Genomic DNA, 13,494 nt, shown 5'->3' with positions numbered 1-13,494 from the left:
GGTTTATAGTATGGAAAGTATTGACAATGGTTGTTAAATAAAAACTCGTTCTCATTACAGAATATATTAACAACGCGTCCATAGTAAACCGTTGTTAAAAAGTATTAACAACGGGTTTCTAAATAACCGTTGTAATTACTTTTCACTAACTTTGCACCAATTTTGCGCCAAATTATTAACAACGGTTGTGGATGTTTGACCCGTTGTTAAAACCTATAACAACGGTTATATAACCATAACCGTTGTAATTAATTTTATTAAAATTCGCGCCATCCGTTCTACAACGTCTTATGGTGATTTTCGTGAATAAGCGTTGTTAAATGAGCGTTGTAGTTGCCTGGATTTGTAGTAGTTCTAATATTATTAGTTTCGGGAAAAAACTTCATTAAAAAAATTTAAGAAAAAAATTATAAAATGAAATAATTAAATTTGTAATAAAAAAAGATTTCACGAATACTCAATTTTTTTTTATTAGTTTTGAAGTTTAATTTTTTTTCTCATATCAAAATACAATGAGCTGAAATATGAAAATATAATGGTATAAATTTCGAATGAATAAGTAATAAAGTAAAAAATAAAATCTCTATAAATACCGCGCATTATTGCGCGGGATCTATACTAGTTAAGTCATTAAGCATTTAAGTTTCATACTAGTAAAAAATAAAATCTCTATAAATTACATATTTGTAATTTGTAAGTACGTGATGGTAGGTGGTCGAATAATTACTTCGTCGTCGTGATTGCTATTGCGGTTTCTGTATCTCCAATATCCATCCGTTTTCCGGGTTCAGCTAAGTGTTCTTCTGCTTTATAGGCCCACTCTTTTCCAGTTTGTTAGCAATTGCTTCCTAGTTTCTTAATTTCAATCCTTTATTTTGTCTGCTTTATGCTTTCTGGTTTTGTTGAGCTTACCCTTTTATCAAGCTAATCAGACTATAAGCTCAATTACCGGGATGTCTTCAATTCCCAGTGTCGAATTTATTGATTACTTCGTTTTCGTTTTCGGTAGTGAAGAATTGTCGGATGATGATGTTGCTTTTCAGAATGTTCTTATCTAATTGGATTGTTCCCCTTCTTCTAAAATTCATGCTCTTAAAGACTTTGGTAATAGTCTTTTTCGTCAAAATCAGTTTGATTTTGCGGGTGATTGCTATGATAAGGCCTGCCGTCAGTTGTGTCTGGCTCTTAAGAATAAACTTGATCTTGATTTAAACTCAACCTTATCACTCGCAGTTTCTTTGTGTTTGAATTTAGCTGCTTGTTCCATTAAGCTTCAAGCATTTGACGGAGCTCTAATCTTCTGTACTATGGTTTTAACATTTTTCCCTAACAATGCTAAAACCCTTTTTCGTAAAGTTGTTGCTCTTAGACATCTTAATAGGATTTCGGAGGCAAGTGTTACTTTGAAAGCGGCACGCGTGATAGAACCTCAAAATAAAGATTTCATTCGAGAGTTGGAATAAGTTACGAGTGCTCTCGAAATTAATCAAAATGGCAAGCGAGTTGTCATTGACCCGTTCGATGCAAGTGAGGTTCGAGCAGGAAAAAAGTGTGTTTCTTCTCTCCTTCAAGAAGACGGTCTGATGATGAATATGGATAAGGCCACCAGTTGTACGTCGTCGCAGTCATGCCCTAATGAGAATGTTACTTCGTCAGTTGACCAAATGAAATTTGGTAGTAGTAGTAGTAGTAGTAGTAGTAGTAGTAGTAGTAGTAGTAGTGTTCTTAGTAAAGACTCTTCATCGGACATGAATGTTGATCCCGCTCCATGCTCTAATCAGAATCAAAAGGATCAGTTTCACAAATTTAACAAGAAAGGTGGAGGTCATTCTCACCTTAAGATTGATGCAAGCTCTTATAGTGGCCTTCTTCAAGGCAAGGAAATGCATGTTCACAATCGTAAATCTTTAACCACAATGAAAATTCGTGTTCACTCGCTTCCACATAAGGAAGCTCTGATGGGAACTCCCCATGAAGCGACTTCAAGGGAAGCAGTAGTTCCCCCCTCTAGCTATTTGACGGCAGGGGTGTCTAAGGCCATGGGCAACCACGTGCATGGGAACCGGGCCTCCGTTTTTGGTCACCGTATTACAAGCTTTTATTAATGAAATTCAATACAAACTTCGAAGTATAATATACTTGTACATTCATAATTGGGGCCTCATTTTTCCGTGTGACACTGGACCTCCATTTATTTTAAGACGCCCCTGTTTGACGGAGGTGCATAATCATATTACTGAATCAGTGTTACTGGAAAAGGCGGCAAAGGTTGAGTTGGTTGAAGAGGAGGCTATTTTCCAAATCGAGAAGAAAAAACGCCTCTCGTTCACCTCTTCTGTTAAAAAAACTTCCTTGGATCAATTTCAGTTTGCGGCTATAAAGGAGCATTCGAGCATGATTCATCGCCATAAGATGCATTTCAAGGGTCGACTTCGAATGGCAGAGCCGGTTAGAAATTTAAAAACTAGTTCGTTTGTCGAGCAATCTGTTTCTATTTGCAGGTATACTAGGACGGTGGTAAGGAAGATGACAGCAATCAAGAGGAGTAAAATAACGGACGCACACATAATCGAGTTTGATGCCCATTATCATCCACCTTTCAAAAGGCGTCGACTTTCACCTCCCGTTTTGTCTGTTTCTACGTTTAATCAAGTTTATTGGTTATCTAGTGGATTTGGGGTCTCAAATGCCCCACCTTTTGTATGGTAGCTAGTTTGTAATAAGATCCTATGTAATTTCGTTTTTATTATACCAGTTAATCGTTGTAAAAAAAAAGTACGTGATGGTGGTAATCGATTGATAACCAACATTTGTAAATTGTAAAGCTAAACCTTGGTCCTCACGACAAAAATATCCACTACCAAACCTTGGTCCATGGGATTCTCTTCCACAAAAATCTCCACCACCAAACCCTAATCAAACAAACCGCAGTCACCACGAAAATCATTTGTTTTCCGATCATGTCAGGCGACAAGGAACACAAAGAGCCACCGAAGCTTGATTTCTCTAGCCCTTATTACGTTGGTCCTCACCACATCCCTAATATCAAAATCTCAAATGTTCTCCTTCATCGTGGAAATTACGACGATTGGAAAAATTTCATTTAAATGTCGCCGGAAATTCGGTTTTGTCAACGGTACGATCAAGAAGCCAACAGACGCTTTCTTCCTCGAAAATTGGGAAGTCGTCCATTGCACCTTGGTACAATGGATTCGAAATACGATCGATCCTTCGATTCTCGATACGGTGTCCTACGTTGATAATGCTTCTGCTCTTTGGTCTGAATTGGAGTGGCAGTTTAACGTGGTCGATGACACCCTTATTCATGATCTCAAAACGCAATTACATGACTGCAAACAATCTAAAGGTATGGATGTTACCACTTTTTACGGAAAAATGAAACCGCTTTGTGATTCTCTCATCATCCATGAACCCCATTTGTTTGTAAATGTGGCAAATGTGAGTGCGAAATCGGACCTGGCGCAGTTAAACTCCTCGACAATGAGAGGCTTCATCAATTTTTTATGGGTCTTGATGCTTCCCTCTAAAGCAATATTCGGTCCCAGGCCAACAGTTTCAACTCGATCCATTACCTACCCTTAGTCGTGAGTATCATGCCGTACTTCAGGAGGAGCGTTTGCGCGCGCCTAAGGAGCCTACTACCGATGTCTCAGAAGTTGTTGCGTTTGCCACACCCTCTACTGCTAAGAATTCAGTCGATTGACGCGCTTTACGTGACAAGGAACGAGGTGAACGTCGCCAACTTTATTGTACTTACTGTGAAACCCGTGGGCATGTCGTTGCTACTTGCTATCTTAAAACGCAACGATTTCCGGATTGGTGTATGATTGGCCTCGCACCTTGGCTGACTATCGTCGTACCAGAACAAGAGGTAGCCGTGGGACAGGCTCGGGTGGTAATGGGCCTGCCTCGTCTTCCGGCAACTCCTCGAGTTCAACATGGGGTTCCTCGGGTTCAGTGGTTCACGCCAATATGCTGACTTCTGCGATTTCAACAAATTCTATGCTTGCCTCTGATCATCTGAGTGGTAAGTTGATAAGATTATAGAGGGATAAAGGAATTGTATTGATATTTGATAATATAATGTTGTGATTCTAATGATAACAATGGATGTATTTATAGAATCAGAAACCCGAACCCTAATACTCTAAACCCTAGACGATAGCCGTCGTAAGCTAACCCTAATTCCTCTAACATCCCCCCTCAAACTCATGGTAATTTGCTAAAATTTCCATGAGTTTGCACAAGTACAAAATAAAAAAAAAACTTCGATCTTCATCTTCTTGATCTTCAAAATTCTTCTTCGTCTTCAAAAGTGGTAGAGAAGAAACGAGTATAAGACTCGTTAGAAAATTTCGAAAGGATGAGTTAATTTGCAGGAACCCTAATCGAACCTGGCAAATATCAATAAAACGGAAAATTATCCGTTAATTTCAAGATCTGGAGAACGTTAATTTTTTCGGACCCCAAATAAATCAAGAACCACCTTGAACGACGTTAAAGAATTTTAATCAGATTTCAAAGAAAAAAAATGTTTGTTATAATTTTCTTATCAATTTTAACGAGGGGTAAATTTTCTTATTAACCCCTTGTCAAAATCAATCATTAAGAACAAGATTTAAATCTTCATTAAATCTTCACACCAAATAAGTAAAGGGAAGGAGGAAATTATTATTAGTCTAGCTAGGAATTGCGTGAGGATACGTGAGGAATTACATGGATGTTGATTTGCACAAATGCTATTGATTAGTGCTTTTCTACCGTGTTCTCTCTCACGAGATCATTCACATTTTTTTTTTGTTTTTTTTTTGTTTTTGTTTAAGCGATAAAATAGATATCATTCTAAAATCCCGCCGGAGACACTATAATTCATTAGTCCCTCCGGCAGGGCAGCGGAATATCGTTTTTAGGCCTCAAGAGCGAGAGGCTCTGATACCATGATAAGATTATAAAGGGATAAAGGAATTGTATTGATAATATAATGTTGTGATTCTAATGATAACAATGGATGTATTTATAGAATCAGAAACCCGAACCCTAATACTCTAAACCCTAGACGATAGTCGTCGTAAGCTAACCCTAATTCCTCTAACATAAGTGCAATTGGATTATCGACACAGGGGCCTCCAACCATGTTACGGGAAATTCGTCATGTTTGGAGGAGCAACGTGTGATAACTGCCCGTTGATAAGACGGTATTTCACGTGTTTTTGACCCACATTTTGTCCCTTATTTTAGTCAAATTTATTATTATATTTAGCTTTATTCACTAATATATTGAAATAAAATAGAATTGTAGTCTCTTTTTATATTAATTAGTGTCAATATGTATCGTTTCTCGGAATGTGGTACTTCTTTTGTCCATTTTGTCTTGTAGGTACCATGTCGAAGAAAACCGAGTGAGAGTAGCAAGTCAAGACAGGTCACAGATGATAGTTGCTATGCACGTGTGTGGTTGAACTTGGGCCTCCTTGCTTTATTTTTGTTGTGCCTAGTCTACTCTTCACATGGGCCACATTACAAGTAATAATTTGGACAAAAAGTAAGAGAATTCGAAGTTGGCCCTTTTGGTTGGAAAACCAAATGGAAAGCAGTGGAAGAAAAGGGTACACACTTTTTTTTTTTTTTTTTGAGGAAAAGGGTACACACTTTTTTGGTTTGAAAAGAAAGAGGAGCCGTCATTTTGTTTAGTGTTGGAGGCAGAGAGCTTCTATTAGGTTGGTGTGAGTTCCTGAGCTACGCAATTTCAGACGGGAAAAGCAGTAGGAAAGAGTAGAGCTTCATTTTTTGTTGTTGTTTTCAGCCGGTCAGAGAACGAAAGAGGGTAGCACTAGGTTAGGGTAATTAGGGGGAAGTGATAGGGCGACACCCGGTGTTACTGAAACTCAGTACCACCCTAATAAAGAAAAATGAAAATTGAAAAAATAATAATTTAATTTTCTGTTTTGCGCCAAATCGCTAAAGGATAGAAATGTAATTTGTTATCAATCATATCATAAATCATAAATTTATCTAATGCAAAAGCCAAAACCACTAACATGGCATCACAAAATTTGATCTCAAGATGACATGTCAATTAATGAAATAACTAAGTTCAAAACACAAATATGGCAACAAATTTAAAACATCCTATAATAAAAATGAATTTAAAATAAAGGAAATAAAATATGATGTATTCCCTATCTTCTTTAAAAATAATAGTTTGAATGCCCGTGCGTTGCAACAGGGTAATTAGCTTATCTATAATGCAAAAAAAAAAAAAAAAAAAACGTTATAAGCGTTTAATGTTTACATTATATGTCTAATGATTTGTTTACATATTATTAAAATATCTCTTTCAAAAAAAAAAATAAAAGATTAATATATACGTGGGTTAACTCTTATTTATAATCATATAATCACCCCACATTATACTAATCTTTCGATGTGGGACAATTCTACTATTTATAAGTAATATATTCACAAAAATTGGATTTTTTTTTCTGATGTGGGACAATTCTAATATTTATACGTAATATATATTTATCAAACATGCATTATTTTTCAATGTGGGACAAATAATATACTCAAAATTACACCATCTTTTTTGCACTTAGTTCGACATCCAACCAGATCTCGAATACCGAATACAGACAATTGCTACTCATTATATTCAATAGTTATATTTAAATTTAATAATATGATCAAGTACTCTCCATTAATATTTGTACGTTGTTTTTCTTCCCAAAAAATTTAACATAATTGAGATACGGAAATTTCCCGTGGTACCCCTTAATTTTGTTAGATTTTCCATGTTACCCCTACTTTTAAAAATCTGCCTATGGTACCCTTGAGGTTCCATTTTTTTGCCCATGGTACCCCCTAATATAAAGGCTATTAAATGGTTGTTAAGTATGATAGCGTGACAATAAAATAACAATTAATAAATAATACCCCCTTTATTGTTTTATTGGTACGGATATCTCTCTTTTAAATGCAAATTTAATTAATTATATCATTATAATATTGGAAATTTCTCATGGTAACCTTGAACTTTGATAGATTACACATGCTGCCATGGACGTTTGTTTCTATTTTTTTTATCATAATTAAAATATGTGCAAATGATAAGAACCTATACTCTAATGATAGAATATTTTTTTAACACAATTCTAATTATATTATTTAAACATATTATATTTACCACACCTACAATATTTTTCAATATGGGACATATAAAATCTATAGGTAGAAAATATAATGATATAAACTTTTAAGGGCTCTCCAAGACAATACTTAAGCGACTCAAAAGATTTTGGATTGATGCCTAAGTTCCACGGATGCTCATAGAATCACCCACCTTATGCTATATTTCGATGTGGAAAAATTCTATTTTTTATATGTAGTATATTTATCACACCTATATTATTTTTCAATGTGGGAGATATAACATATTATGAAATACACCATCTTTAATACGTGCAAATTATATGAAATCTATATATACTCTAATGATAACATTTCTTACCATAAATCTAATAATATTATTTTCATAATTTTTTTACCGACATTATTTTGTCAAATGAAATTTAAAAGTTTTTATATAAAAATTAGAAACATCACTTGAATATAAAATAAGAAATACATAGTATATATTATAATAACTAAAAGATTTTCCAAACATTAACTTAGGTTAGAAATCATTATTGTAGAGACAGTAATACAAACTCTTTTTAGAGTTATCTCTGACAATACTTAAGGGAATCAAAAAATTTTGAGTTATGACTTCTATTTATAATCATAAGATCACCATGCCTTATGATAATCTTCCGATGTGGGACAATTCTAATATTTATACATAGTATATTCACCACAGTTTCGTTACTTTTCAATGTAGGACAAATAACATACTAAGTACACCATTTTTTTTGCACCTACTTTGACATCAACCCGATTTAATAATGAGAAAATACAATACAATACAATACAATATACACTCTAATGATAGCATTTTTACAATATACACTCTAATGATAGCATTTTTTTGTCACAATCTAATTATATAATTTTCATACGATACTTTGTTTTTCAAATGAAATATAAAGTTTTTATATCAAAGTTATAAACATCACTTTAATATAATATAGAAAATGTATATATATGGGACATTTCTATTATTTATACATAATATATTCACAACACCTACATTATTTTTCAATATGGGACATATAACATACTAAAAAGTCTATATTTTTATATCAAAAATTTTTGGATTAATATCTAAGTTTCAAGGATGCCTCCTATTTATATTTATAGAATCACCCTACCGTATACTATTTTTTCAATGTGAGATACATAATTTAATTATTTAGACGTAGTATGTTCATAATGCCTACATTATTTTTCTATGTGAAAGATATAACATACCAAGAAATACATGTCTCTTTTTAAAACACCACTATTGTATACATATTATTTTTCTTTGAAGGTAAAACCACTTAGTCTCAATCATTAGATATTGATCTCTACATCGTACATATAACGCTTTATTACTGTATTCAGAAGACAACCATTAGTAAAATCTGTAGTTTTGTATTGTGTCAGGAGACTACCATTAGTAAAACCTTTAGTTATTTCTTGATTTTCTTGTTCATGTTCTTAACTCTTTTCCGGGTAGTTCCCAACGATTTCCACTTTATTTTTTATATCATATCGTAGATAATGATAGAAAATCTTAAGAGCTCTTTAAAACAATATTTATAAGACTCAAAAATTTTGGATGGATACATAAGGTTCAAATATGCATCCTATTTATAATCATAGGATCACATCACCTTATACTAATCTTTCGATGTGGGAAAATTCTACTATTTATATGTAGTATATTCACCACACCTACTTATTTTCCAATGTGGGACAAAACATACTAAAAAGTACACAATTTTACGTATTAATAAGTACACCATCTTTAATATGTGCAAATAATATGAAATTTATACTCTAATGATAGCATTTTTTAACACAAAGCTAATTATATTATTTTCATAATTTTTTTAACGATATTTTTTTGCCAAATGAAATGTAAAAGTTTGATATAAAAATTGGAAATATCACTTGAATATAATATAGGAAATATACATATTATAATAATTAAAAGATTTTCCACTTTATTTTTTACATCAAAAATTATACTTTCCTAAATTGATTTTTGATGATGTGGACGCTCTCAGATCGCTCGAAAAAACTCTCTTATATATATATATATATATATATAGATTTTAGTTGATTTTATAGTTAACTTATGAACAACTATAATAGTAATCCAAATATAAATTTTATAGGAGCTTTTTTTAAAATCATTTTTCAAGTACTTTTTTTTCCAAATTGCACGGGTGTAATAATTTCCGAAAACATATACAGGATAAATTGGGCTGAACTTATCAACTACGAGTAATTAGTGGAAAATGGAAATAATTCATTTTGAATGAACATATAAATATTTTAAAGGTGTTAATAGCAGTATGACTCAATACATCTATATAACTAATTTTATCAATCTTGAATATATAATAATATACAGAGACTTAATTTTTGTTATAAAATATAGTATTTATTATAAAGTATTTGATCAAAAATAAAATTGGTGCTATTATATGCAATGATTACTCCTAACGTTCAAATAGAATATAATTACTAAAAATTAATCAAATAAGTTAAAATAATGATACATTTACAAAATATCAAATTTTATATCGGTTACAAACATATTTAAACCTGACTTATCTTTATCACAAAGTAATGAATTATGTTTTTTAGTTATTTGTATGTTTTACATAATTACATATAATTGCTAATTGTGAGTTTTTTATAGCAAACCCGTGAATTTTCACGGGTTTAAACCTAGTTTTTTTTAAGGCCATATCCAATCACAAAAACAAAGTCTACGTATCTCATGCTTTTATCACCTATATACAAAATTCACATTCATCAAACCACCATTATTTGTGATCATTCACGGCAAGCTTGCTAAAGAATATGCTACTGTAAATCGATCGATAAAGGATTAAAGGCAATTATATGTGTGTATTGGACACAAACCGAGTAACAAAAATGAATGTGCGGTTAAGGCTCACCCCATTCGCAACTTCTCAAGTAACGACTCAATTTATGGTATTTGGATCCAAATTGACTCATATATTTACTATACCAGAAATCATTGTTCAACTTTTTAAATCATCATTAGTTTCCGAGCTAGGAAATGTTAACAAACATATTTAAATGGTAAATTAAGGTTTCAAAATTACAAATATGATATGAACATTCTACCAGAGTCCCCTAATGACTATATCTATTTGCTTAAGGCAAATTGATTTTTAATGCAATTTTCCAGGATGAACTCGTAATCATGAAGCTCGTTAGAAATTTAGGGGGTGGTTAACCAAATTGATATGGATATGAGATACTGCACTTTTGTTTATCACTTCGTATATTATAATTATCTTTATCAACTAATGCTCTATATACCTATAGTGACTAAAATACCCCTTAACAAACATTAGTTTGAAATTTGAAATAGTTAGGAGGGGAATGAAAATATCAAAGGAATTTACAATTATATCTCGGGTGTTACTCAAATTGAGTAACATCCGGTGTCGCCATCTCAATTTTCCTTCGGTATTATTTTTTACATAAAAATTCCATCTTTTCTTCCTTGTTTTAGTCTAGATTTAGAGTATCGTCTTAATTTACAACATTTGTATGAAGATCTATCCTCCTACTTTTCATTTAATTCAAGTTAGGTAACTAATTCTCGTTCCCTTCAAGTTGTTATTTTTATTAATTTATGCAATTACTTAGTTAAAGTCCCAATCTTTTTTATTCTTGTCATGTTTAATGTTACTAGTTGTTGCTCCGCGCCCTACCGGGCGCGGTGCCCCAATTCGGTGAATCGTTTATATTACCGCATTAGTGGATATCGTAGAGGAAATTGTTTTTTTATGATCGATACTTGTGTAGTGCTTCTTACGATGATTCGCATAATCTAAAATAATTCCAACTTATATATTTTTCGGAACATCAAATATCATCTGAAACATTTCCTAACTTATAAGTACGCACATGATTTACTGTCTAATTTTTTCACTTAGAACTCCTAATTTGGGGCGATGATAAACATTTGGCTCTATTGTAAAGGTTTTGCACTTTAGCCTGTTTACTCGGAATGTATATTTAAGTCGTAAGTGCTTTAAGTATCAAGCGTAGACCATGGACCGCTTTTCCCTTCCAACACCGGGGATATTCTAGATGGGTTAAGCTATATGTTTTTGGCCCTAAAATTGAAGATTACTTCGCTACTTGAATATTTGGTTTTCATTTTTGGTCCTTTTCTCCTCCGTCGAAAATGGTCATTGTTACCTTGTGAAAATATTTGAAACGTTACAAGAGCCCTCACAATCCTAGAAAACATCGACACTACATTCCTGAAGACTTGTTTTGATACAAAATTTCGGACGGGCAAAGGGATGCAAAATTTCGGACCGGCAAAAAGAGGGATATTTTTAAAACTCTTTCGTAGAAGTTGTTCGCTATTTTAGCTTCAATATATTATAACCGAAAACATTGAAAAAGTGAGTATTCCAGAAACCAAGTTCATAGTAAAACAAAGAGAGGCTGTTTGGAAAATTAAAGGTATGTCATACAAAGGTTATGTATATTCTCAAAAACACATAAAGAATCCTTCTTATCTAAATGTTCTGGAAAATAAACTTTATTCAGGATGCAAATTCTATCAAGATCGATATATACAAGATTTAACAAGCAAAACATTTATGGGGAAAAATGTATTAACACAGTTTAAACAGATAAGCCAGTAGTATTAAGCTTGCATCACGAACATGGTTCCATAGTAGGTGAACCTGCAGCAAAGAACAATGTAAGTTTAAAGCTCAAAAGAAAGCCAATGATTAATATGTAACTGCTCTTATCAGATACCCTATGAGAATCATTTATGTTCTTCCTTGATTCCCTTAACTTACTGCCCAATTATTAATTTTGGTTGCAAAACTTTACACCACAAGTCCACAACAGGTATTACTAAAGGGACATTCAAGACCATGTGATGTCCGTAATTAACTTTCCCTGTCCTGCAACTTGAAAGTGAAGACTAATGCTAATTCCAGAACTCAGCCAACCTATTTGATGCATATATATATGCATTTCAGTTCAATATCACTAATTCTTGGGACAGCAAGAAGACCAGAATCAAATCAATATATGTATTAACTAATGATGATAAGCATCAAATGGGAGAAAATTATCACTTCACATTAGTCGAATGGTACTTGGTAACTTGGATAGCAAATTGGATATGCTTTATATGATAACATTATTGCCATACATAACATTCCAGTTACACATAATCCAAAGTAAATCTAAATGAAAAAATGGAACATAAATACGAGGCAGAGAGAGAAGGAACATTGGTCATCTTCCGTTAAGATGATTCAATGACAAGCTGAGGTGCTCTAGTCGAATCAATCGATTACAACTTCTTGGTATTTCTCCATTAAAAGAGTTATTGTTTAGCAAAGGCATGAATAAACCTCTAGGAAAATTGGTTAGCTCCGAGTCCAACTCGTTCCTCCTCAAGTCCAGTACTTTAAACCCACTTAAGCTACCTAGAGCAGGCAATAACCCCGACATCTTGTTGTTTGACAGTATAAAGGTATTGAGTGTGTATTTTGCCAATTGAATCTGGAAATGGCCCTTTCAACTGATTTTTTGACAAGCTTAGAATCGAAAGCTCCGACAGGGACTCAAACAAACTTAGCACTTCGACTATACTAATCTAACATCAAACTTCTAGCAACAAGACGATTTCAATCAGCTAATGTAAGGAACACAAAAATAGCTCATTCAAATTGTCATTCTTACCACTACAACTTCTTCCAACATATTTAATCACCTATATATTATTTCATCTATAGTAATTTTAATATCAAACTCCTAGCAAAAAGACGATTTCAATATGCTAATGTAACCACAAGAAAAATAGATTCAAATTCGTCATACCTCGGCCTGAGTAGCAATCTCACCGCGGACAGCATATTCACATTTCAAAACCTAGAGATAAAACCATAGCTAAAGAAAAAAACTTGTCCGCTATATATAATAGCTGAATTTCAAGGCAGCAAAAGCCTCTAAAGTTCTCATATTTTTAGTTGCAAACTAAATACAAGCACACACTAAGCTAATTTCCAAACCATCAAATGGCCAACATCAAACCAATACAACACCCTAGTCCATAAAAGGTCCACAACAAATATTCCCGCTTTTTCACTAAAACGTATTTTAACGGAAGTTCTCAAATAATTGAGATGGAATCTAAAAAAAAAAAGAATCACAAAACTATATACAAACCCTGCCAGCTAAAAAAATACAACATTGCTCGGAGAGTTGGGAGTTTAAAGTCCAATGTCTAAGGCAGATGCTCCA

The 13,494-nt window shown here is 33.0% G+C and overlaps 1 protein-coding gene across 1 annotated transcript; it reads left to right on the top strand.

Moving 5' to 3' along the window:
* Nucleotides 1-953: 953 nt before the first annotated feature.
* On the top strand, nt 954-1,463 carry LOC141613011 (uncharacterized). Its single transcript, XM_074431753.1, has 2 exons — nt 954-1,046; nt 1,131-1,463. The coding sequence occupies exons 1-2, from the start codon at nt 954-956 to the stop codon at nt 1,461-1,463; spliced, it is 426 nt and encodes a 141-aa protein (XP_074287854.1).
* The last annotated feature ends 12,031 nt before the right edge of the window (nt 1,464-13,494 follow it).

This window comes from Silene latifolia, chromosome 11 (assembly GCF_048544455.1).
Source record: "Silene latifolia isolate original U9 population chromosome 11, ASM4854445v1, whole genome shotgun sequence".
In the NCBI taxonomy this organism is placed as follows: Eukaryota; Viridiplantae; Streptophyta; class Magnoliopsida; order Caryophyllales; family Caryophyllaceae; genus Silene; species Silene latifolia.
Note: the sequence above shows the minus strand (reverse complement) of the source record. Positions and strands in the feature narration are given on the sequence as shown.

What these genes read in the sequence shown, in the direction of transcription:
- LOC141613011 (XM_074431753.1), top strand. Translation starts at nt 954, where the DNA reads ATGTCTTCAATTCCCAGTGTCGAATTTATTGATTACTTCGTTTTCGTT. An exon ending in ATGATGTTGCTTTTCAGAAT is followed by an intron (nt 1,047 to 1,130) that starts GTTCTTATCTAA and finishes CGTCAAAATCAG; the next exon opens with TTTGATTTTGCGGGTGATTG.